The 22,371-nt window shown below is 29.0% G+C and overlaps 1 protein-coding gene across 4 annotated transcripts; it reads left to right on the top strand.

Annotated features, from left to right (window-relative positions):
- Positions 1 to 213: 213 nt before the first annotated feature.
- LOC145745458 (dedicator of cytokinesis protein 7-like) lies at positions 214 to 20,490 on the top strand. Of its 4 annotated transcripts, none has more exons than XM_082563542.1 (46): positions 214 to 404; positions 2,452 to 2,557; positions 3,121 to 3,246; positions 3,377 to 3,468; positions 3,691 to 3,832; positions 3,918 to 4,040; positions 4,105 to 4,313; positions 4,402 to 4,531; positions 4,886 to 4,981; positions 5,626 to 5,717; positions 5,872 to 5,996; positions 6,071 to 6,207; positions 6,354 to 6,518; positions 7,318 to 7,460; positions 7,539 to 7,682; positions 7,858 to 7,999; positions 8,077 to 8,228; positions 8,826 to 8,924; positions 9,186 to 9,367; positions 9,709 to 9,919; positions 10,157 to 10,275; positions 10,404 to 10,555; positions 10,922 to 11,104; positions 11,182 to 11,295; positions 11,391 to 11,572; positions 11,633 to 11,734; positions 11,917 to 12,043; positions 12,204 to 12,389; positions 12,866 to 13,027; positions 14,008 to 14,191; positions 14,266 to 14,412; positions 14,585 to 14,769; positions 14,996 to 15,148; positions 15,233 to 15,391; positions 15,572 to 15,748; positions 15,874 to 15,990; positions 16,235 to 16,378; positions 16,551 to 16,682; positions 17,046 to 17,066; positions 18,016 to 18,141; positions 18,233 to 18,393; positions 18,705 to 18,857; positions 18,953 to 19,103; positions 19,184 to 19,290; positions 19,481 to 19,639; positions 19,742 to 20,490. In XM_082563542.1, the coding sequence occupies exons 1-46, from the start codon at positions 307 to 309 to the stop codon at positions 19,761 to 19,763; spliced, it is 6,339 nt and encodes a 2,112-aa protein (XP_082419668.1). In that variant the 5' UTR covers positions 214 to 306; the 3' UTR covers positions 19,764 to 20,490. The 4 variants fall into 4 exon arrangements, with proteins under 4 accessions (XP_082419668.1, XP_082419667.1, XP_082419669.1 ...); XM_082563541.1 differs by having other exon boundaries at positions 18,007 to 18,141; XM_082563544.1 differs by lacking the exon at positions 214 to 404 and adding an exon at positions 2,082 to 2,199 and having other exon boundaries at positions 18,007 to 18,141.
- Positions 20,491 to 22,371: the final 1,881 nt, after the last annotated feature.

Raw genomic sequence — 22,371 nt, 5'->3', positions numbered from 1 at the left:
GGACAAGTAATGGCGTTGGCACAGATGTCAATGTGTTTATTATAGTAGTGCGTGTTTTAACTTGATTGCAGACTACAGTTTTAAAGAAATATTTTTCTAATTTTCTATTCACTCTATTATTTATTTATATTTTTTACTAAACTTTTAAATTAATTAAATAGGCTTTAATATAATTTTTAGATTGATTTTTCAATCAAATTATTAAGTATTTATTAGTGTTTTTTTACAAAACACGGTAATTTAGAAGCAAATCGAAATTTAAGAAAATTTTTATTGGTAAAATAATGTGACAAATTTGGATATAAAATGTCATCTTCTGAATTATCAGATATCTTGGGTGGATTTAGTTCAGCCATTGAAGCTGGAACGGCGAGATATAATGGCACTGGAAGTGTCAGATTACGGTAAAATTCATTTCTTAGTAAATAGTTATATGCCTTGCATGGTATAATAAAAATAGGTATAAAATCTTAAAATGGGTTTAATACTTTTGGGTTTATAGAAATGCTTAGAGTATCACATATTTTAAATTGTTTTGCTATTGTGTACATTTTTTTGTGTATTTTTATCCCTGATATGGGAAGGTCGAATGCACGACCTAAACATAGAGTAACATTTGTTACCCCGCCCCAGTCTCGAGTTGCCTGTCACAGTTTGGGATATTATAGAGTCTATAATTGCCCGTTAATTATGCTGCTGATTAAGTGCTGGCTCAGCAGGAGTTTGTACCGTTTATAACGCGTTACTCAAGGGCGCTACAGCATGAGAGCAGTGGAGATTGAACCCACGATCTCATGGTGGTGTAGCAAGTGTTCTTACCACTACACCACGCTGCCGGTCGTATATATAAAAAATTGGTTTTTACAGAAATTTCGTAAACTTTTGATCTCTTGAAAAAAGATGTTGTTAAAATTAATTTAATAGTTCCAGCATAAACATATAGCAGATTAAAATAGTGAAATTGTCTTATAAAATATTGAGTTATATCGTGAAATTTTGAACCGAATTGAGGTAATAAAAATTACTTAGTGTTTCAGTTTAAATTTCAAACAAAAAACCAATAAAATATTGTTTGTTTACCAGTTTCTTGTTGTTTTCTTAATACACATTTGTTAACCTAAAGCGCTATCCGTTGAACATCTATAAAATAAAATAAATAATTTATGCTTCACTATATTGATAACGTCTAAGTGTGTAAGCCCACTGTAAATATACAACCCAACATTATATAAATATGTTGTTTTAAAAATCTTAATGTTTACTAAACACACAAAAATTTACAAAGATTTTTAATAACAAAAATCTTATTATTATTTTAATTTTGGTTTGATTAAATTTAGGCTATGTTAAAATAAAGAGCATTTAAAAATGATATTGGTTTAAATTATTGAATTTTTATTTTTATTTTAAAATTTAAGATACAATGTAGGTGTTATACAGATTGTGTTTTATACATAAACCCATGTTTATACAATACAATAGACCAGACCACAGCACAATAGACCTTTTTTATTGTCTTTAAAAATTAAAAATCCCAAACACAAAGAAAATTTTGTTGCAAATAAATGTGTGTTAAGAAATGTTATTAATTCTCAAGTGGAGTAAGTGATTCAGAAAACAATTTTGAATGCAGTTGCAATGATGTCACTTCCCTTTTTGTTTCCTGCTGTTTATAATTGTTGGGTAATATATACCAACACTATATTATATATGAGTAGTGTTAATATTAATAAACTAAACATAGGTTACTTGTATTAGAATATTGCCCATTTAAATTGTACGGTTAGTTAAACTTTAAGATTAAGACAGTGTTAATGTTAAATTATTTTTAAAGATTTAGCTGAATAAGTTTAGATTGAAATTTTAAGTTATAAATATTTGTATATATATATGTATATATTATTTTTAAAAGGCTATTTAATTTTGTTAGTAAGTTAATTACTATTTTAGTTTTTTAGGTCTTGTTAGTCATTTAATATGTGATTCATTAATTAATTGGTTGTATTGACTATTTCAACTTGATTACTAAAAATTTGTAATGTTGTTTCAAAGTTATTGAAGAAATAAAATTTACTTATTATGTTTTAAATTTGACAACTTTAATATAAAAGCATTATATTAATATATATACATAAATTTTATAACAAAAATGGAGACGGATCCAATTGACATATCCTTAATTAAAATACACAAACGAAGGTATATTCTAATAGTAGTAATGTTTACTTATTCAATTTTAAATTTCATTTTTCCTTTTACTTTAAATTATATGGTGGGGTCCCCTTAGAATAATTTTTTTAATATAAATACTAAAAATAAAATATTCAAATTATTAAATGTTGTTTGAAAACTGAAATTAAAAAAAATTTTAAATATTTATTTTTAAAATTTAAATCAAAAATATTGTAAAAAAATAAACTTTCCAATCATATTATTTATTTTTTTTTTTAGTTTGTCGCAAGGTAGTGAGGGCAGAAGACATATTCCTTCCAGATATCTTGAATCAGTTAGTTCTCATGCATCGCTAGTAGATAATGCTAACTACATGAACTCACAGGTAACATTAATTTGTAAATAAAAATCAATTTTTACGTTAATATAAAAGATTTAGCAATACTGTGTGAATTTTAAGCCTCTGCCTAGCTTTATATCTTTATCCTCGATGTGGGAAAGTCGAATGCACGACTTAAACCTAGAGTAACATCAGTTACTCCGACCCAGTCTCGAGTTACCTGTGGCAGTTTGGGATATTATAGATTGTAATTGCCCGATAATTATTCTGCTGATTAAGTGCTGGCTCAGCAGGAGTTCATACCGTTTATAGCGCCTTACTCAAGGGCGCTACAGCATGAGATCAGTGAGGATTGAACCCACGACCTCATGTGTGGTGTAGCAATTGTTGTATTCCACAACATAATTTTGGGGTAACTTTTATTACCCCTTTCCAGCCCCGAGTTGCGTTTGCTAGCTTAACAAAATATTAATGATATTGCCTAATAGTTAAAAAATCATTTTTTCAGGTTTTACATAAGTAAGTACTATGTCAAGTTTTTACATTTATTTGCAATCATACTTAATAGGTTAGCTTAAAATAAATAATTATTCAATAATTTTGCTCAGAATATTTGGTATAACGTCCCTGAGCCACTTGACATTGAGCAAGAAATTGAGGCACAAGTGGATGCAGTTAAGGCAGAAGATGAAGCTGTGCGAAGACTCGCTGACTTTCCATTTGATGATATTAAGGTGATTTTAAGATCTATAATTTCAATACAATTTTAACTATACAACATTTGTTAAAAAACAATTTTTTTTATATTTTTTTGCTTTTTTTTCATTTTTGTATGTGTATTAATTTTTTTAATTTTAATTTTAGGTTGTTACTGAAGCAAGGCAGTACAGGACGTTACAGCCTTCTGTTCCCAAAGATGTTTCAAATCTTCCGTCTCATCTTAACAGTTGTATGGAGTAAGTTAAAATTTTTCAAATTTTTTTCAACAAATTTCAGTAAAAAGCATTTTAATATTACTTAAAATTGTTTAACTTTTAAGCTAAAATGTAAGTGTTGTTCTACATTAAACTAAAAAATTATAAAATTTTAGGCCTATTGAATATTTTTTATTAAGATATATACAAAATCTAAACACCAAATTTTTTTGAAATGTTAAAATTTTTTAATATTTTGTTTAGATCTTTTACCCAGGATTATTGCACAGTAGAAAAAAATTACAAAGATCTGGGATGTGGAAAACTAGCTTTTTTGCATAAAGATAACGCTCAAGATATCGAATCCCAACTTCCCAAACAAATTTTTGAGGAAGATGAAGAAGAGGTAAAAAAAATAAAAAAATATTTTGAAAATTTTGAAAAAAATTTTTTTGTGGGTAATTAAAAATAATTTTTTTTTATTTGTAAAGGTGGTGTCCCCCAAACCCCCTGAAACCCCCAAATCTCGCGAAAGTTGGGCAGAAAGTGTTATTGATCTCAAAAACTCACAAGCCGATGCTTTACTACCTAACATTTTGGACTCTGTTCCTCAGGTCAGAAATTAAGAAAAAAAAATAATATTAGTTTTTGAAATTTAAAAATAAAAACAAAATTTAGGATGAAATCGATGAGAAAAATAATCAAGAACGAACTAAGGATCGATTCCCCAACATTTTTCCTCTTTATACCCCTCTAAATACCCCCCCAACCACCCAGTTAAGTGGTAGTTTAGAAGACAGCGACTTTCCTGTGGAAAATATCAGCCCAGTGTTTCCGCCGACTGAACAATTTGGATACAGATTGCTGATTAAATGCCTGACCCTATCGTAAGTTGGAAACCCTAAAAAAAAATTTATTAAAATAAAATAATTTTAAATTTTTTTTTAATTTTTAAAAAAATTTTTTGTTTTTTAGAATGGAAGTAGACATTGAGCCTATTTTTGCGACTGTAGCGTTATACGACACAAAATACAAGAAAAAAATTTCCGAAAATTTTCATTTCGATTTGAACTCGGACGCTACAAAGAAAATGATGAAACAAGAAGTAAGACAAAACATTTTTCAAATTTTTGATTAAATTTTATTTATTAATAGCTGGTGTTATGTTGTTACACAATGTGCTGTTAGCCACTTAAATGCCGCAACTAATGCAATGACTCATTTAAAAAAACATACGCAAAATTTTATGCATGCTATGTAGGTTTAAAAAAATACAACAATACATTAAAACTTTATATTAGATCTATAATTTTAAATAAATCAAAATTTAAGGAATACCAAACTGTTGTTATTGCAAAAATGTTGGAAAATTGTATATTTTTTTTATTTGATTTTAACTTTTAGTCCATCATCTGGATGTTTAAAACAATTTTTTATTATTTTTTCGCTTTTTTTTCAGGGTATCCATTCTTCAATATCTACTCTTGCTAGGTCAGCTATTTTTTCACTAACTTATCCATCCCAGGATGTTTTTATTGTTATTAAACTTGAAAAGGTAAAACAATATAACTTTTTTATTTTTTTGTTTACTTTTTATGTAGGAAGGCCAATTTTCAAAACTCATGTGTATTGAATTCGGCAGCGTGGTGTAGTGGTAAGAACACCTGCTACACCACACATGGGGTCGTGGGTTCAATCCCCACTGATCTCATGCTGTAGCGCCTTTTAGTAAGGCACTATAAACGGTATTAACTCCTGCTGAGCCAACACTTAATCAGCAGTATCATTATCATCAGCAGTAGGCAATTATAATCTATAGTATCCCAAACTGCCACAGGCAACTCAGGCTGGGTAGGATTAACTGATGTTACTCTATGTTTAAGTTGCGCATTTGATTTTCCTACGTCGAGGATAAAAATATATAAAAAAAAAAAAAAAAAAATTGCTGTTGTTAGTTTGGTATATTGTTAAACTGTAAGCTTTAAAGTATTGTTAATAAGTTTTGTTTATAATAACATGCTGACAACAGGAATCAAACCTTAGACCCCATACTTTAACACACAAGCTCATACATTTAATATGTTAGAACATAGTTTATTTTTACTGATATTAGTGATAAAAATATGATTTTGAAATGATAAATTTTTTTGAACTTTTTTGTTATGGTATTACAACTTATTTATTTATTTATATATATAGGTTTTACAGCAGGGTGATATAGCTGAATGTGCTGATCCCTATCTTAAAGATGCTACAGATAAAAGCAGAGAAAAGGCCAGACAAAGTGCCAAGTAAGTATTCAAACATTTTAATTAATTTGAAAATTGAATAAAATTATTTATTTGTACAATGGTATTAAAAAAGAATTAATGACATTTTTTTGGTGTTTTAAAAACAATTTATAGATAAATTTTTTTTGGTTAGATTTTTTTAATTTTTTTAAAGGTGGTTTTGTGAGCGATTAGGTAAATATAGGATGCCGTTTGCTTGGACTGCCATTCATTTAATGAACATAGTTAATAGTGCAACTCACTTAAGGCCTATGGAAGAAAACAATTCATCAAATAATGGTAGGTAGTAAAAAAATATTAAATTTTTTTTAATTTTTTTTTTTTAATTTTATTTTACTTTTTTTTTTTTTTAGACGACAAAACAGCATCACTGGATAGCCAGCCAAAACAAACGACATTAGCACGCAAATATAGTTTAAATGAGAGTGAATTAAATATGTTGTCATCATTTAAACCAGTAACCCTTACAATATCAAGCTTCTTTAAACAAGTAAGTTAACCAAATTTATTTTTCAATTTTTTTGTATCAACGATTATTTAAAAATGTTGTCTAGAAAGTATTTTGGCTCAATGAATAATATATAACCATATGAGGTTCTAGGTTCGATTCTTACTGCTTACATGTTGAATTTTTAGGAAGGTGAAAGGTTGAAAGACGAGGATTTATACAAATTTTTGATGGATTTAAAACGGCCGAGCAACACGTTAAAACGGTTAAAATGTATTCCATGTAATATGAAGGTTGACGTTTCACCCTGTCCACCCACTTTTCAATATTGTATTACCCCTGACCTACATAGGGTAAATATGTTGTATTATTACTGGCCCTGTTTAGTAATTTTTGCCATTTTTAAAATTTTTATTTCTTTTTTGGAAAGACTGTGCTAGTATTTGTGAGTGTTTTTTTTTGTATATCTTTATCCTCGATGTGGGAAAGTTGAATGCGCGACCTAAACATAGAGTAACATCAGTTACTCTGACCCAGTCTCAAGTTGCCTGTGGCAGTTTGGGATATTATAGATTATAATTGCCCGATAATTATGCTGCTGATTAAGTGCTGGCTCAGCAGGAGTTCAGACCGTTTATAGCGCCTTACTCAAGGGCTCTACAGCATGAGATCAGTAGCGATTGAACCCACGATCTCATGTGTGGTGTAGCAAGTACCACTACACCACGCTGCCGGTGTTGGACTCAAAAGCAAATAGTAGCTCAAACCCAAACCCTTGTGGCTTATTTTGTATTACTTACTGGTATACAACATACTAGATTCACTTTCAATTACTTTGAACTAGTCAATAGCCCACCCTATGGTCATGATTTTATTTGTTGTAATTTGATCACAACTCCCAAATAATAATTACCTGTGATAATTTATCCGACACAGCAAACAGCAGTTTTATTTGTTTTATAGGGTTATACATTGGACATTAATATTACATATATATATATATATTCTGTCTGCAAAGCTTTATTATTTATAGATATTAAGAGGATATTTTTATAGTGCCCTGGCAAAGATTTGTTGCATCCAGTTTACAACAATTAATTTAATAGTAGCGTGAAGATGCTTGACTTATAATCACAATGTTACAATTTTTAGGTTAAACCCTACCCTGATCAACGAGGTCGCCCAACTCGCGAAATCCAAGAATTTCCGGCACTTGACATAGCTAATGCCATTCCCAATACAGTATATAAAAACCTACTTTATATATCCCCTACTTCAGTCACTTTTGCTACAAGGTGATTACATATTTTTAAACATGGCAAAAAAAAAATTTTTTTCTATTTTTTAAAAAATTTTTTTTTTTTTTCATTTAGGCCAAGTCATGCCAGGAATATAGCCATCAAGGTTCAGTTGTTAGAAAGTGAGGACCCAAGTACTGCTCTTCCACTGATATATGGAAAATCTAACTGCCCCGAATTTACTTCTGAAGCTTACACTACTGTTACTTATCATAACAAGTAAAATTTTAATTATACACTTTTTTTTTATCTTTAATGTGCAAATGCTGACTTTACAGTTTAAACATAGGGTTATATTTGCTAAACTTAAAAGCAGTGGGAATCGAACCTAGATACTATTCTTTAAAAATTTTTTTAGAAAATTAAAATTTAATAATAAAAATATTATTTGTAGGTCACCTGATTTCTATGATGAAATCAAGATCCAACTGCCTCCAAAACTGACCAGTAGACACCATATTTTGTTTTCTTTTTACCATATTAGTTGCCAGAAAAAACAAGACCTAACTCCGATTGAAACAGCAGTTGGGTTTACTGTAAGTTGAAAGTTTTTTTAGAAGAAATTTTTTTAATTTGAAATTAATTTAAAATAATTTTTTTTTAATCAATTTAGTGGATCCCACTTCTCCAAAATGGAAGATTACAAACCGGTGAACTCCAGCTTCCAGTATCAGCGGATCGACTTCCTGCTCATTACTCGATGCACTCCTCCGAGGTCCAACTCTCTGGAGTAAAATGGATCGATGGACACAAACCCATCTTCAAGTTAGTTCAATTTTTTAAATTCAAAATTTTTGTTTTATTTTTTAAATATAAAGTCGACTTCATTGCCTTAACATCTTAGTCTCGAGTTGCCTTTAGCAGTTTGGGATATTATAGATTATAATTGCACGCTAGATAAGCTGCTGATTAAGTGCTGGCTCAGCAGGAGTTTATACTTTTTATAGCACCTTATTCAAGGGCGCTACAGCATGAGAGCTGTGGGGATCAAACCCATGACCTCATGTAGTGAAGGCAAGTGTTGTGACAACTACATCATGCAACACAATAACCAGTCAAAATTGTTGAGAAATTACAAAACTTTGGTGTTTTTGGATATACACAAGAGTTAGAGCAATTTAAGACAATAGCGTTGGTATAAGTACTACTTAAACACACTTAACACTAAAATACTACAGAGTCGAGTACTAAAACTTTGTTGTAAAATAAAGTGTAATACAGTAGTAAATGATAGACAGTATTTTACTACACTAGTCTTGTTGTAAACAAATTTTAAAAATTAATTTCACAGATATTTTATGCAATAATATTAATCATTAAAAATTTTATAAAAACTGGATTTTAATTTTGTTTTTGTTTTAGTGTGTTACTACAAGCTGTTTCTACTGTACATATGTTTGATAAATATTTGGAAAACTTTTTTGCATTGTGTGATATGGTAGATACACCTAACACTAATGGGTAAGTATAATATAAGTAATCAATTACATGTATATACAATGGAGCTTAATAGACATTTATATATGCATGTCCAATTTATAGCTCTTCAAATTAAAAAAAACTGCCATTTGTGGTGACACGTAAATTTTGCAGGTAAATATTAGTTGAAAGTTGAAACTATTTTATAACAATTAAAATCTATACTGAAGGGCGGGCTTTTGACTGGTTTAATTTAATATTTAATTTTAAACCATTTTTAAATGAAATTTTTTTGTTTTTTAGGATTATAAATTCAAAATTACCAGATGGCACTAGAATAGATGATATTGAAACTAGTTTGAGAAAATCGATTGTTTCGCTTGCAAATGATGCCTCCTTAAGGTCTCTGGTTCGATTCCTGTATGTGGTACTTAACAAACTGGTCAAAATGTTGGTCCGACCACCTGTTATTAATGGTCATAATGGTAAGTAATGATAAAAACTGGCAAAGGGTGTAGTAGTTAGAACACTTGGCTTCACTATATGAGGTACTCGGTTTGATCCCCACTGTTCTTATGCTGTTATGCCCTTGAGTAAAGCACTATAAGTAATATAAACTCCTGCTGAGCCAACGCTTAATAAGCAGCCTATAATTATAAGGCATATAACATCCCAAACTGTCAAAGTTAACTCAAGACTGGGTTGGGGTAACTGATGTTACTCTATGTTTAGGTCGTGAAGTTAACTTTCCCACATTGAGGATAAATAAATATTAAAAAATAGGTCTAAAAATAATTTTTCAATAAAAAATAATTATTATTTTTAGTAAATGTGGGTCAATGCTGCTTCGAAGCAATAGCAAAACTAACAGCCAGGCTTCATGATTCGCCAGATTTTAATGCTGATACACATCAAAGAAATGTGTTATTGGCAACCTATTCACGCTATTTGTTTAATATACCTGTGTTTACTGCTATCAATGATTGTGAAAACAATGAGAATGGTTTCAAGGGAGCACATTATGCTACAATGACCAGGTAATTATATTATTTAGATTTAAATTGTTAAATTATGTTGGCATCAACATATGGAGCCCTGGGTTCGATTCCCAATGCTTCCATTTCGTAAAAACATTAAGTAAGAAGCTATAAGCATTACTAAATATCTTAAGGGCCTAATTTTTAAATCTAAAATTATTTTTCGATTTTTTTTGCTTCAAAATTCAATTTTTTTTGCTTTAAAATTTTTATTTGTAAAAACTTTTGTTAAAACAGGCAAGAGAAGAGACATAGACCAAGTATAAGTGAGCAAACGTTCCATATTAGTAATAGTAACCCTGATTTAAGTGCCCCAAACTCACCGGACTTTGATATGGACGAACCTACTACCAATGGTCAGTAAAAAATAAATATAAAAACAAAAAATAATTTAAATCAATTTTTTTGGCAACATCATTTTAAACATTATTATGTTTTTCTAAACTTTGGCAATAATTTTTTTTTTAATTTTTAAAATTTTTAGGAGATCGAAGTTTTCTTAGAATGTCGATGACTAGGTCGTCATTAATGGAACAAAGTTCAAAGAAAGAGGGGTCAGGGGTCAGATCAGTGTCACAGAAATTATTTCATGAGGAAATTGTTCTCCTATTTGTCGTCTCAAGTGGGACTGTAAAGGTATTAACAATTTTTAATAAAAATTTTAACCGGCAGCGTGGTGTAGTGGTAAGAACACTTGCTATACCACCATGAGATCGTGGGTTCAATCCCCATTGATCTCATGCTGTCCTTGAGTAAGGCGCTATAAACGACATGAACTTCTGCTGAGCCAGCACTTAATCAGCAGTATAATTACTGGGCAGTTACAGTTTCTATAATATCCCAAACTGCCACAGGCAACTCGAGACTGGGTTGGAGTAATTGTTGTTACTTCATGTTTGGGTTGCGCATTTGACCTTCCCGGTTTGAGGATAAAGATGTATACAAAAAAAAATATTAAAAACAAAATTTTTAAAAAATTACAAAAAAATTTTATTTTTTAAGGAAATTGCATTAAAACGAGCTTGGTTCATGTTTGAACTGATCACTAAAAGTATGGCAAAACATCTTGAACAAACTGGACTCATTGCTGCCTCGCGTGGACACCGTTTTCCCGGCCGTTACCGCGACGATTTATTAAGATTGGTTAAAATGGTGACACAAGAAATATGCCAAAGATTTAACAGGGTAAAAATAATATTTATTTTTTTTATTACATTTCTAAATTATTTTTTTTTATTTAAATTTTTTTTTTATTTTTGTAGGATTATGATTTAACTGAAAGACTGAATCTTGCTCTTACATTCTTGTTGATGGATTTACTTTCTATTATGGATAGAGGATTTGTGTTTCAACTTGTACATACCTACTTTGAACAAGTAAGATATTTAATATTTTAATTTATGATTCCTAAAATTTTATTTCATTTAAAAAAAAAAATTATTTAAAAAAAATTAAAAAAAATTTTTTTTAGGTGAATGACAAGATGGCATCCTTGATTGCCTCTTCTCCTGCTTCCCTTCTCCAGCTCCGACTCACCCTCCTCCGTGTTCTCTCCTCCCATGAGCACTTTATCACTCTTAACCTCCCGTTTTGTCTTCCTCCAACTCCTTCGTCTCCATCTCCCAGCATCGGATCAACAGTGTCCTCTACATCGTAAGCATTTTCTTTTTTTTTGAAGATTTTTAAAATTATTTAAAAAAAAATTTTTTCTAGTTACTTATCATCTGCAATATCGAAAGGAGGAACTCGATATGACCTAAGTGAGCGATTTACAAGACAACATTACTTATCTGGACTTCTTTTATCTGATATTAAGTAGGTTAATATAATAATATAAACTTTAAAATATGTTAAAATACTATTTATTTTAATTTTATCTTATTCTGCACCAAAATAAAATTAAAATTTTTTTTATCTTTTGAATTAATATTTTTATTTGTTTTATTTATTTAATCTCAATTTTGTAAATTTTTTTTTTTTAATTTTTTTTTGCTCAGGTTAACTGTGAACTTGGTTGAAAATAGTGCAGCAAGTATGGGTAAAGTTCAGTTATATGCGGTTACTATATTAAGAAATCTAATGTCAAGTCATGATGCTGATCCAAGAATAATGGAAAACATTGAAGTAACATTAACCTAAAATCTTGTAAAAATAATTGAAAAATAAAACCTTTTTTTTCAATTTATTTTTTTTTACAATTTGTTAAAATAAATATTATTTATTTAAAAAATTTTTTTATATTTTTTTAAAATTTTTTTACTAAATTTGAATAACTTTTTTTTAGCTTAAAAGAACTGTTGCGGCTCTCTATCTACCCCTAGTGTCGATTGCCATAAAGTCTCTTCCATTTGCTTACACATTTAACGAAGCCGATAAACCGGTAAATCCAGGTTTAAATGATGATGGGACAATAAGTTCTTCTTTAGCTTCCGCCATCGCTGGACCAACAATGAAAAATAATGCTCCTCAGGTATTTAAAATTTAAATTATTTTTAAAGCAAATTTTTAATTTGCCTTTAATAACTGAATGATTAAACAGAAATACCATAAGCGTCGCTTTAAAAAAAAAACCATTAGCAGCGCTTTAATTTAAAAAATGTGACATGGAAGCAGTGGGAATCGAACTCAAGATGTCATTTAGTAATATCTTGTGCAGTTTGCCCTCTTAGCAGAAAATAAAATTAGCATTTAAAAAAAATGTGACATGGAAGCAGTGGGAATCGAACCTAAGACATCATGGGGTAATATCTTGTGTTATTGACCCTTACGCCAGGCTAAAGGCCTTTAGCAAGAATAAAATTATTCTAATTTGTTGAAAAACTTTTACATAAGCCAAATCAAGTAAACAGTATATTGGATATGTTATAATTTAATAATTTTCAAATATTGGTCAAGTGTTTTATATATATACTAAAAAAAAATTTATTCAAAAATGATTTTTTTTAGATGTCTCCACAATGTACTAGAAACTTGTTAATTTGTTTGTTGTGGTTGTTGAAAAATACTGAGCGTGAAGTTTTAAGATCTTGGTGGATAATGTTACAACCTTCCCAAATTATTTCGATTTTGGACCTTCTGTATATATCACTTTCATGCTTTGAATATAAGGTAAAAAAAATTGGTATTTTATTGAAATGTCAGGGGCCTATTACAATGGCTACCCTAAGGGCTGCATTTTTTTCAATTGTTAAATTATATACTCAATAAATATTTACCTGTAGTCTTTTGCCCATACACCACAAATGGCATTTTTTTCAATATTTTGAAGTGCTATAAATTGAGCATATATACACTATTACAAACATACATAGATTTCATTTATTATGTTTTTATATATAAAATTTGTGGGGATTGTTTTGGTAGTGTGGTATACTCAGGGTACGAAATAACGTTTAAAAAACGATTCGCCAAAAATGAGATCGCATTTTTAGAGTAATTATTAGGTTCAAGTCATAATCTTCGTTTTTTTGTAACACTTGACGCGTTGCCTGGCATTTTTAAAATGTAACGTATCGTTAAACAATCGTTAAGAATATTTTGCACGAAAAACGAGACATTTTTAATTCTTTTAAGGCTGTGTTATGCATTTAAAAAATTGCGCAACAACTGAACGATCTCGGGAGCGAAATTTACGCATTGCCAAAACATGGAAAGTTATTGTTATTAAATGCCCTACAGTAACCTACATTTACGCAGGATAATGATAATGTAATTAAATTAGTGTGAAACCGGTGTAAAATAGATCGTAAAAATACACACGAGAGTTTTATCACTACCTGAACCTTTTTTGGTTGATTCGCTATTTCTAATATATTTGTAAAAAACGATTCGCTAATTTTAAAAACGATTCGCTTTTAGCGAATAGCGACCCGTTATTTCGTTCTCTGATACTTGTCATGGCAGTGGACTATGAGGCAAAAGTTATTGCGTTCAAGTGCTGCCACACTATTTACTTTTAAGTCTAGCGTTTACAAATAGCCTAACCATGTCCCAACTGCACACCCTTCTCCTATAAAAATACAAAGAAAAATTTTTGAGCTTTATTTAAATTTGTTTTATATTAAAAAAAAAAATTTTGTTTTTTCAAGGCTGGATACACTCCATTAGTTAGAAGTGAGGTTGCAAGGAGTTCGTTAAAAGGTCCCAAGAAGAAGGATAACAAGAGCAGACTCCAGGAGGCGATCCTTGGAGGATCATCAGCCAGGAACGAGATGTTGATGAGAAGAAGAGGGGGTGCTGGAAGAGGAGCTACTGGAGTCGGAGGAATGGGAGGTAGAATAAAAAATAAAAAATTTGGAATTGTTTTTAAAATTTTGACACTAAATATTTTTTTATTTTTTTTTTAGATAAAAGTGCAACGCTTGGTGCCATAGCAGGTCAAAAGGATGTTTTAAGATGGAGAAAAGATAAAACAGAGTGGAAACAAGCAAAACAAGATGAACGAATGAAACAAAATTCTGAAGATTCTAGTTTGGCTAGAAATTTCGCAGCGGGTAAATTTTGTTTTCCTAAAAAAAAATTTTAAATACAAAAAAATTAATCTTTTTTTTTTTTAAATACTATTTTTGGGCATAAATTTTGCTTTTTTAATTTGTTTGAAAACATAAAATTAAACAGTAATTTAAATTTTTTTTTTTTTTTAAATTAATTAATTTTTTTTTTCAGAGGCTTCTCTTATAGCGTTAGACACCCTTGAACTTATTATTGAAACTGCAACTGAAGCGAATGAAAGTAGTCGATCGCAAATCTTATATTGTGCTCTCCGTGTTTTGCTTCATTGCTTTTCCAAGAAACAAAGCGTTTCAGTTCTACAACATTTGTTTAATATACAAAGAGCTATGGTAGCCAAGGTAAAAAAAATATTTTTTACTATTTCAAATAACTAGTCGATAGCCTGCCCAACGGTCGGGATTTGAGTTGTCAAAATTTAGTTAAAATCCTCAACTAAAATTTGCCTGTGATAATTTACCCGCGCATCATGAACGTCAACTTGTAGGCCTACTAATTGGACATTTATATTGTCCACTAGGCTCCATTATATGCAGATTATTTTTAAATTAATTTTTTTTTTTTCAGTTTCCGGAGTTGATATTTGAGAATGAGACCGAACAATGTGCTGACTTGTCATTGAGATTGTTAGAGAAGTGTAGCAGTAATCATTCCACCATAAGACAGCATGCTAGTGGTTCACTATATATGTTAATGAGACATAATTTCTCTATGGGAAATGTAAGCTGTGTTAAAATTTAGAAATAAAATTTTTTTCCTAAAATGCGAAAAAAAAAAATTTAAAAAGTTTTTTACTTTTTTAAGAATTTTGCTCGAGTAAAGATGCAGGTGACGATGTCAATGTCATCACTAGTGGGCGTGCACCACGACTTTGAGGAGGAGTCATTAAGGAAGAGTTTGAAGACAATTCTCTCTTATGCGGAGATCGATTCTGAATTAGAGGGAACTTCATTCAGAGAACAAGTTAGTTTAATTTTTTTTAGTTTATCTTCAATTAAAATGACCTTTAACCTTAGATTATGACCTTTGGCAGATATACCAGATTGACCTTTGACCCCACATTTGTTGCATATAGATAAACCGACCTTTTACCTTAAATAAGTAACACTTGGATAAAATTAAACTTATGACCTTTGACCTCAGGTTCGTGACCTTGTCTTCAACTTGAACATGATTCTCTCGGACACAGTGAAGATGAAAGCGCATCAAGAAGATCCGGAGATGTTGATTGATCTCATGTATCGCATCGCTAAGGGTTACCAGACATCACCTGACCTCCGGTTGACCTGGTTACAGAATATGGCTCGACAACATTCAGAAGTAAAAAAAAAACTACTTTTTAATTTGTGGAAAAAAAAGAATCAAAAATATTTTACTTTTTTAAATTTTAGTTGGATTTAAAAAAAAATTTATTTGCTAAAATTTTAATTTTTTGATTTTTTTAGAGAAAAAATCGTGCAGAGGCAGGGATGTGTCTGATTCACTGTGCGGCACTTGTCACCGAATATTTATTCATCATGGAGAGAAAACCCTTTCTTCCTGTGGGTAGTGCTTCATTTAAGGTAGAAGTTTTTATAATTTATTATTTTAAAATTTAAGGGTCCATATAGAAAAAGAAAATCTTATGATTAGATTTTCTTGGGTTTTAAAGTTGCTTTTTTTGTTAAGGATAAATCAAAAAATTTTATTAAAATAATTTATTTTTGGCATTTTTTTAAATCGAAGAAAGGTAACTACTGTATATTCCCCAAAAATATTAAATGTAACATAAAGAATAAATTCAATATCAACAAAATATAAATTTAGGAAATAAGTAACAACATACTTGAAGAAAGTGCAGTTTCAGACGATGTTGTTACTCAAAATGCTGAAGAAGTTTGCTCAGAGAAATATTTCTCAGTTACTGGACTTACTGCTTTACTTGAGCAGGCTGCACTCACCTTCACTCAAGTAAGTTTTATCCTAAGTTTGAGTTTAATTTAAGTTTTTTTTGTAATTTTTAAATACATTCTTTATTTTATGACTTATTTGTTATATATTAAATAAAAAAAAAAATTAATTTTTTTTCTTTAATTTTGCAAAAATTTTTGTCTACAATCTATCTAAATTACTTTAATTTCAGGCAGGATTACATGAGGTTGTTGACATGATTTATAACTTGGTTATTCCTATTTGCTCCAGCCAAAAAGATTACAAAAAAATTGCCAGCATCCACTCAAAATTACAAGAATGTTTCACAAAAATAAGTAGTCAGGTAAAAAATTAATTTTTTTATTAAATCATCTATTTTTTTGGTGTAAAATTTGGTGATTTTTTAAATTTTAATTTACAATTTGCACTAATCTGTTGCATTAGTAAATCATTGCATTTTTAATTTGTAAAAATTTTTGTTTATTAAATTAAGATAATTTGACTTGATTTGATGCAATTAGAAAAATGCTTTTTTGTTGTAATTTTTTTGGTAAATTCATATTTTTTTTGCATTTTTTTGTAATTTACTATTAAGGCCCAAAAATTAAAAAAATAAAAAAAACAACCAGCAAAAAAATTGCTGAATTACGATTTTTTAACAATATTAATTACTCATTTTAATTTATAAGTTTTTGTTAAATTGTAGAGCATTAATGGAGACTGGGAGGTATGTTTAAAATTTTTTAAATTTTATGATAATTGAAGGAATTCCGATCATGACAATTAAGCCTAAAGTTAAAGTGGCCTAAGATTTTTTTTTGCCAAATATATGAATATATGAAACCATTTTTTTATATTTTGGGCAATTTTAAGATACAATTTTAACCATATACATAATTACTTCTAATTCATAAAATTTTGTTAATGATAATATTAATATTATAAACTTTATTAATTTATAGTTATTTTTATAATTTAACAAAAAAAATAATAGTTTTATAGAAACAATAAAAATGTTATATGCTTTGCATGTGCTTGTTAATTAATCATTTTTTTTTTGTTTTTCTATTTTTGCTCTGCTTCAAAACATCAACTACGACTTAATTTGGTGAGTCTAACATCTTAAAATTTTATTAACTATTATTTAATCATCAACCTTTCATTTTTATGTTTTTTTGTAACTTAGGTGTATATATATAGTACAAGCATTATTATAGCTTATATTTAGTATGAAATTAGATTAGTTTTATACTTGCATGTGCTATGTATAAATACATTATTAAAATAGGGTATGGTAAACATGTAGTTAATTGTTAGTTTTTTATAGTATTTTAGGCAACAGAATTATATTAGATTAATAATAAAATTTTCAAAAGTTTTAAACAATATTCAAAAATTACAGTTCTATAATATAAAAGTCTCTTCTTGATTATGTTTTAACAAAATTCATATATTTAAATTAAAAAATGACGAAGTAACATTTAACATGTTATATATTTCTGATAAAAAAATGTAAAAATATGTATATGTATATGTATAAAATGTATAAAAAAAAATATGTATAAAAATAAAAATAAAAAAAAATAAAAAAATAAAAAAAATGTAAAAAAAAAAAAAAAAAAAAAAAAAAAAAAAATGTAAAAAAAAATGTAATATTATTTTTTTAGACTGGAAAGCGAATGTTTGGCACCTATTTCAGAGTTGGTTTTTATGGATATAAATTTGGAGATTTAAACGGAGAAGAATTTATTTACAAGGAACCGGCTATCACTAAACTACCTGAAATCTCTTTAAGATTAGAGGTAACTAAATTTAAATTTATTAGAAATATGGTGTTAAAATTTTTTTTGTAATTTTTGCTTAAAATTTTAAATTTTCAAATTTTTGTTTTAGAATTTCTACACCCAGTGTTTTGGTGCAGTTGAGATGGTAAAAGACTCGAGTAATATTGACACCGAAACATTGGATCCACAAAAAGCTTATATTCAAATCACTTACGTTGAACCATATTTCTACCAATATGAAGAGGAAAGAAAAAATTCCTATTTTGAAAGGTAGACATTTAATATTAATTTCCACTAAAAATAAATGATAACTTGTGTTAACCGGTGAAGTTAACTCAATGACAACTTTACCTTTAAAAGTTAGTTTAAAAAAATAGATACCTAAAAAATTTTTTTTTTGTGATTTTTTGGTTTGTCCAAGGCTAAGTTGTTTTTACATAAAAAATTTTTGTGATAAATTTCCCACGCACCACAACTGGTACTTTTTTTATTTTGTAGGCCAATGAATTTATTGTTATTTTATATATATATTTATATCTTTTTAAGCCTCTTTACAGATAAGTTAATAATTTTTTACATAGGAACTTCAACATTGACAAATTTATGTACGCCACCCCATTTACAAAAGACGGCAAAGCCCATGGTGAAATGAAGGAACAATTTAAAAGGAAGACATTTCTACAAGTTTCTCACAGTTTTCCTTACGTGAAGACCAGAATTAATGTCATAAAAAGGTAAAAAATTTAAAAAAAAAAAAAAAAAAAAAAGAAATTTGGGGAAAAAAATTTTGTAAAAATTTTTGAGTTTTTTTATTTGCACACTTATTTAGGTGGGAAGAAGTGCTTACACCATTAGAGGCGGCATGTGAGGATGTGAACAGAAAAGCAAATGAACTAATTAAACAAAGCCAACTAAAACCTCCTGATCTAAGAATGTTGCAGATCAATTTGCAAGGAGCTGTTCTCACATCTGTTAACCAAGTAAACCAAAAATAATTAAAAAAAAAAAAATCCTAATTAAATTTATAAAAATAATTTTTATAATGTGTTTTTTTGTACAGGGTCCAATGGAAGTAGCAAATACTTTCTTAACAGAAATTCCAATCTCATACGAACATTTTTTTGCCTATAATGAACTAAGACTCGCTTTCAAGAAATTTGATTATGCGTAAGTCTTTTTTTATTAAAAATGAAAAAAAATAATAAGTTAATTTTATTAACTTATTATAGAGTTAATATGTTAACACTAAAAACATATCCAAAAATGTGTAGAAAGTGTTAATTTTGCTACATATTTGAAATAAAATAGCAAACTAATATTTTAAATTGTATTTTTTCAACTTTAAAAAAAATTTTAGTTGTTCTATTGCGCTGAAAAAGAACAAAACTTTAATAAGTTCGGATCAGAAAGAATACCAAAGAGAGATGGAAAAGAATTATCACAAAATGTCGGAGCAATTAAAACTAATGTACGGAGATAAAGAAATTGTCATGAAAATTTTAAACATGAATTCAGGGTAAGTGTTAAAAATTGTAAAAATTAAACCAATTTATAATTTTTTTTTTTTGTTATAAAACTGTTCACAAAAAATAAAAATAAATAAATTTTTTTTTTCAAGTCTCGAATTATTATCATCATGATGTTGAAAATAAAAATTTAAATCGAGAATCTTCAAACTATGTCATTCTTCCACGTTATTGTTACGTAACAATGCTTATTTGTTGTGGCACTGTGAAACTTACCTGCATAATTTTTCCTCGAAAAAATTCTGGAATGTAAAAGTGGAAAAAAATTTTACCTCCGCAATAGTAAATCATCACATGAGATAACTCTAAATATTCAGGAATATTGTATTTTTATAAATAAATTGATACACAATTTTGTTTAAAACACAATCATTAAAAAAGAATTCACACTGCTAAACTAATGCAAATTAATTATTAGGGCTTAAGAAAACTGATTAAAATAGGTTAATTTTGTAATTGCTGCACATTCTACTGTTTTTTATCTTTTATATTTAAAATCCTGACTTAAAAAAAATGTTTTTTTCTTGTATTAAATATATTAACAATCATTATAACTGCACTGTCAACTCTCTCAGTTTTATGTTCATGTTCCCAATAGCAAAACTTTGCGTCATTTTTTATGTTGTAAAGTTGAGAAAAAATAAAACAAATGCTGCTTTTGCTTGATACTGTATCCTAACATTTAAAATTGTAAATATGCTTATTTTTGTTTTTAGTTGCAATAGAGATATTAACTTTTTTTAACTTAAATTATTTGCGACTTTTCTTTGCTTGTTTTTTGTTCGTTCAAGGTTTTATTTGCTTCTGTGAATTTATATTCTTTGATTAATAAACGGAATTAAGTTTATTTTGAGATTTTTTTAATATTTGTTGATTTCTAAATTTAAAAAAACATAAGAATTTAGGTATTTACAAAATTCTACACCTATGCCAACACCATGGTAAAAAAAACAATTTAAGCAATGGGTATACATTAGAATTATGTTGAGTTTATATTAAAATGGAGTGTATATATTTTATACCTAAGCACTTTACTCAACAGTCCTTAAATTAAGTGACGACGTTTACGCCAAATTTCACAAGATCTTGACGTTTCTTTAAGATACACATTTATACTCTACCTTCTGTATATATATTTTAACTATGTTACTACTATATATATTTAATAATAAGGTATTGTTATTTTATAATTCCGATAATCAATAAATTAGTAATGTTATTTATACGATTCTTACATTTTATTATTTTAAACGAATTTATTTTTCTATGTCAGTGTTTATCTAATTATGTTTTTGTTACATTTGGGTTTAGTAGAACCTAATGTAGTTGTTATAAATATGATTTCAATTTATTGACCGAAACTACGGTTTTAAGTAACTAAAAATGACACTAGAGCTGTAAATACAAAACACAATGTCTAAGTTAATAAAGTCAAGATTAGTAGACGTTACTCAAAGAACTAAAGTCAAGTCAATGATGTTATCAAATAAACACGCTATAAAGTTAGAAGAAAAGGGAGCAATTATGACGTCATCAATCAAAAGGCAAAAACACACAATTATAGATTACGTAAAAGAGATAAACGACTTAATCAAAACAAAGGCAAACAACTGTATTTTATAACATTTTCCCATCCTAAAAATTGTCACTGTATCGTGCTGGTGGAACACCGAAATTAGAGCGTGTAGAACGTCTAATGATTGGGTAGTCTTGATTATTGACAACTGGGCTTTTACCAACAGAGTTATTTTCTACACTTTTTTTTTCAGTGGAAATAGAAATTTCTGATCCGCAATTCTCGTCTGTATCTTTATTACGGGCCTTTCCAGTGAGGCGATCATCTTCAGCAATGTCGCTTTCTTGCTCACTTGGACAAGGTGACAAATCTTTCAACGATACGGTACTTTCTCTACCGTCGGGATATCGAATGTTGGCATACATAGGATTAATCCCCTTTAGCTCAACTCGCTCAACTAAATCGTCGTTTTTGTTGGAACGAACGAATTTTCTTAAAAATACGTGAGTTGATTCACGAAGCCATGTAGGCAATGCTTTTCCATTAGGGGATCGCCTCTGAAAACTAAAAAATAGCTCATGTGGTGTAGCATTTGTTGCAGTACACAACAATGAGCGCAGCGCATGTAGAGCATTTGGCAAAACTAGCTCCCACTGCGAGACAGGCAACTCGTTGGAATGTAAACATAAACGAACATTTTTCCATATAATTCCGTTATATCGCTCAACTTGAGAATTTCCGATTGGGTGGTAAGGGCTAGAAAGGCTGGTTGCAACACCTCGTTTTAACAAATACTCTTTCAATTCGGCTGATATAAATGACCTTCCACGGTCTGAGTGAATAAAACTTGGTAATCCAAACAAAGAAAATAATTGTTCGAAACAACTAATTACCGTAGCTGACGTCAAGTTTGGGCAAGGAAATGCGAATGGAAAACGCGAATACTCATCAATCACGGTTAAAATATATTTATTCTTCGAATGAGAAGGTAACGGGCCTTTAAAATCGACAGATATGCGTTCCCAAGCATGTATGGCTTTGATTAAAACTCCGTTACTGGATGTGTAAAATCGCGGTTTTAACTCCGCGCAGACTTTGCAAGAAGAACATACTTTTTTAACATCTTCTGTAGAAAATGGCAGATTTTTAGACCGGACAAAATGAAGTAATCGTGTTACTCCTGGATGGCAAAGTCCATTGTGTATT

The sequence above is a fragment of the Corella eumyota genome, chromosome 3 (assembly GCF_963082875.1).
Source record: "Corella eumyota chromosome 3, kaCorEumy4.1, whole genome shotgun sequence".
Lineage (NCBI taxonomy): Eukaryota > Metazoa > Chordata > Ascidiacea > Phlebobranchia > Corellidae > Corella > Corella eumyota.
Note: the sequence above shows the minus strand (reverse complement) of the source record. Positions and strands in the feature narration are given on the sequence as shown.

Coding starts and splice junctions, on each gene's coding strand:
- LOC145745458 (XM_082563541.1), top strand. CDS start 307: ATGTCATCTTCTGAATTATCAGATATCTTGGGTGGATTTAGTTCAGCC. Junction 405..2,451: donor ACTGGAAGTGTCAGATTACG/GTAAAATTCATT, acceptor TTTTTTTTTTAG/TTTGTCGCAAGGTAGTGAGG. Junction 12,390..12,865: donor TGAAAAATAATGCTCCTCAG/GTATTTAAAATT, acceptor GATTTTTTTTAG/ATGTCTCCACAATGTACTAG.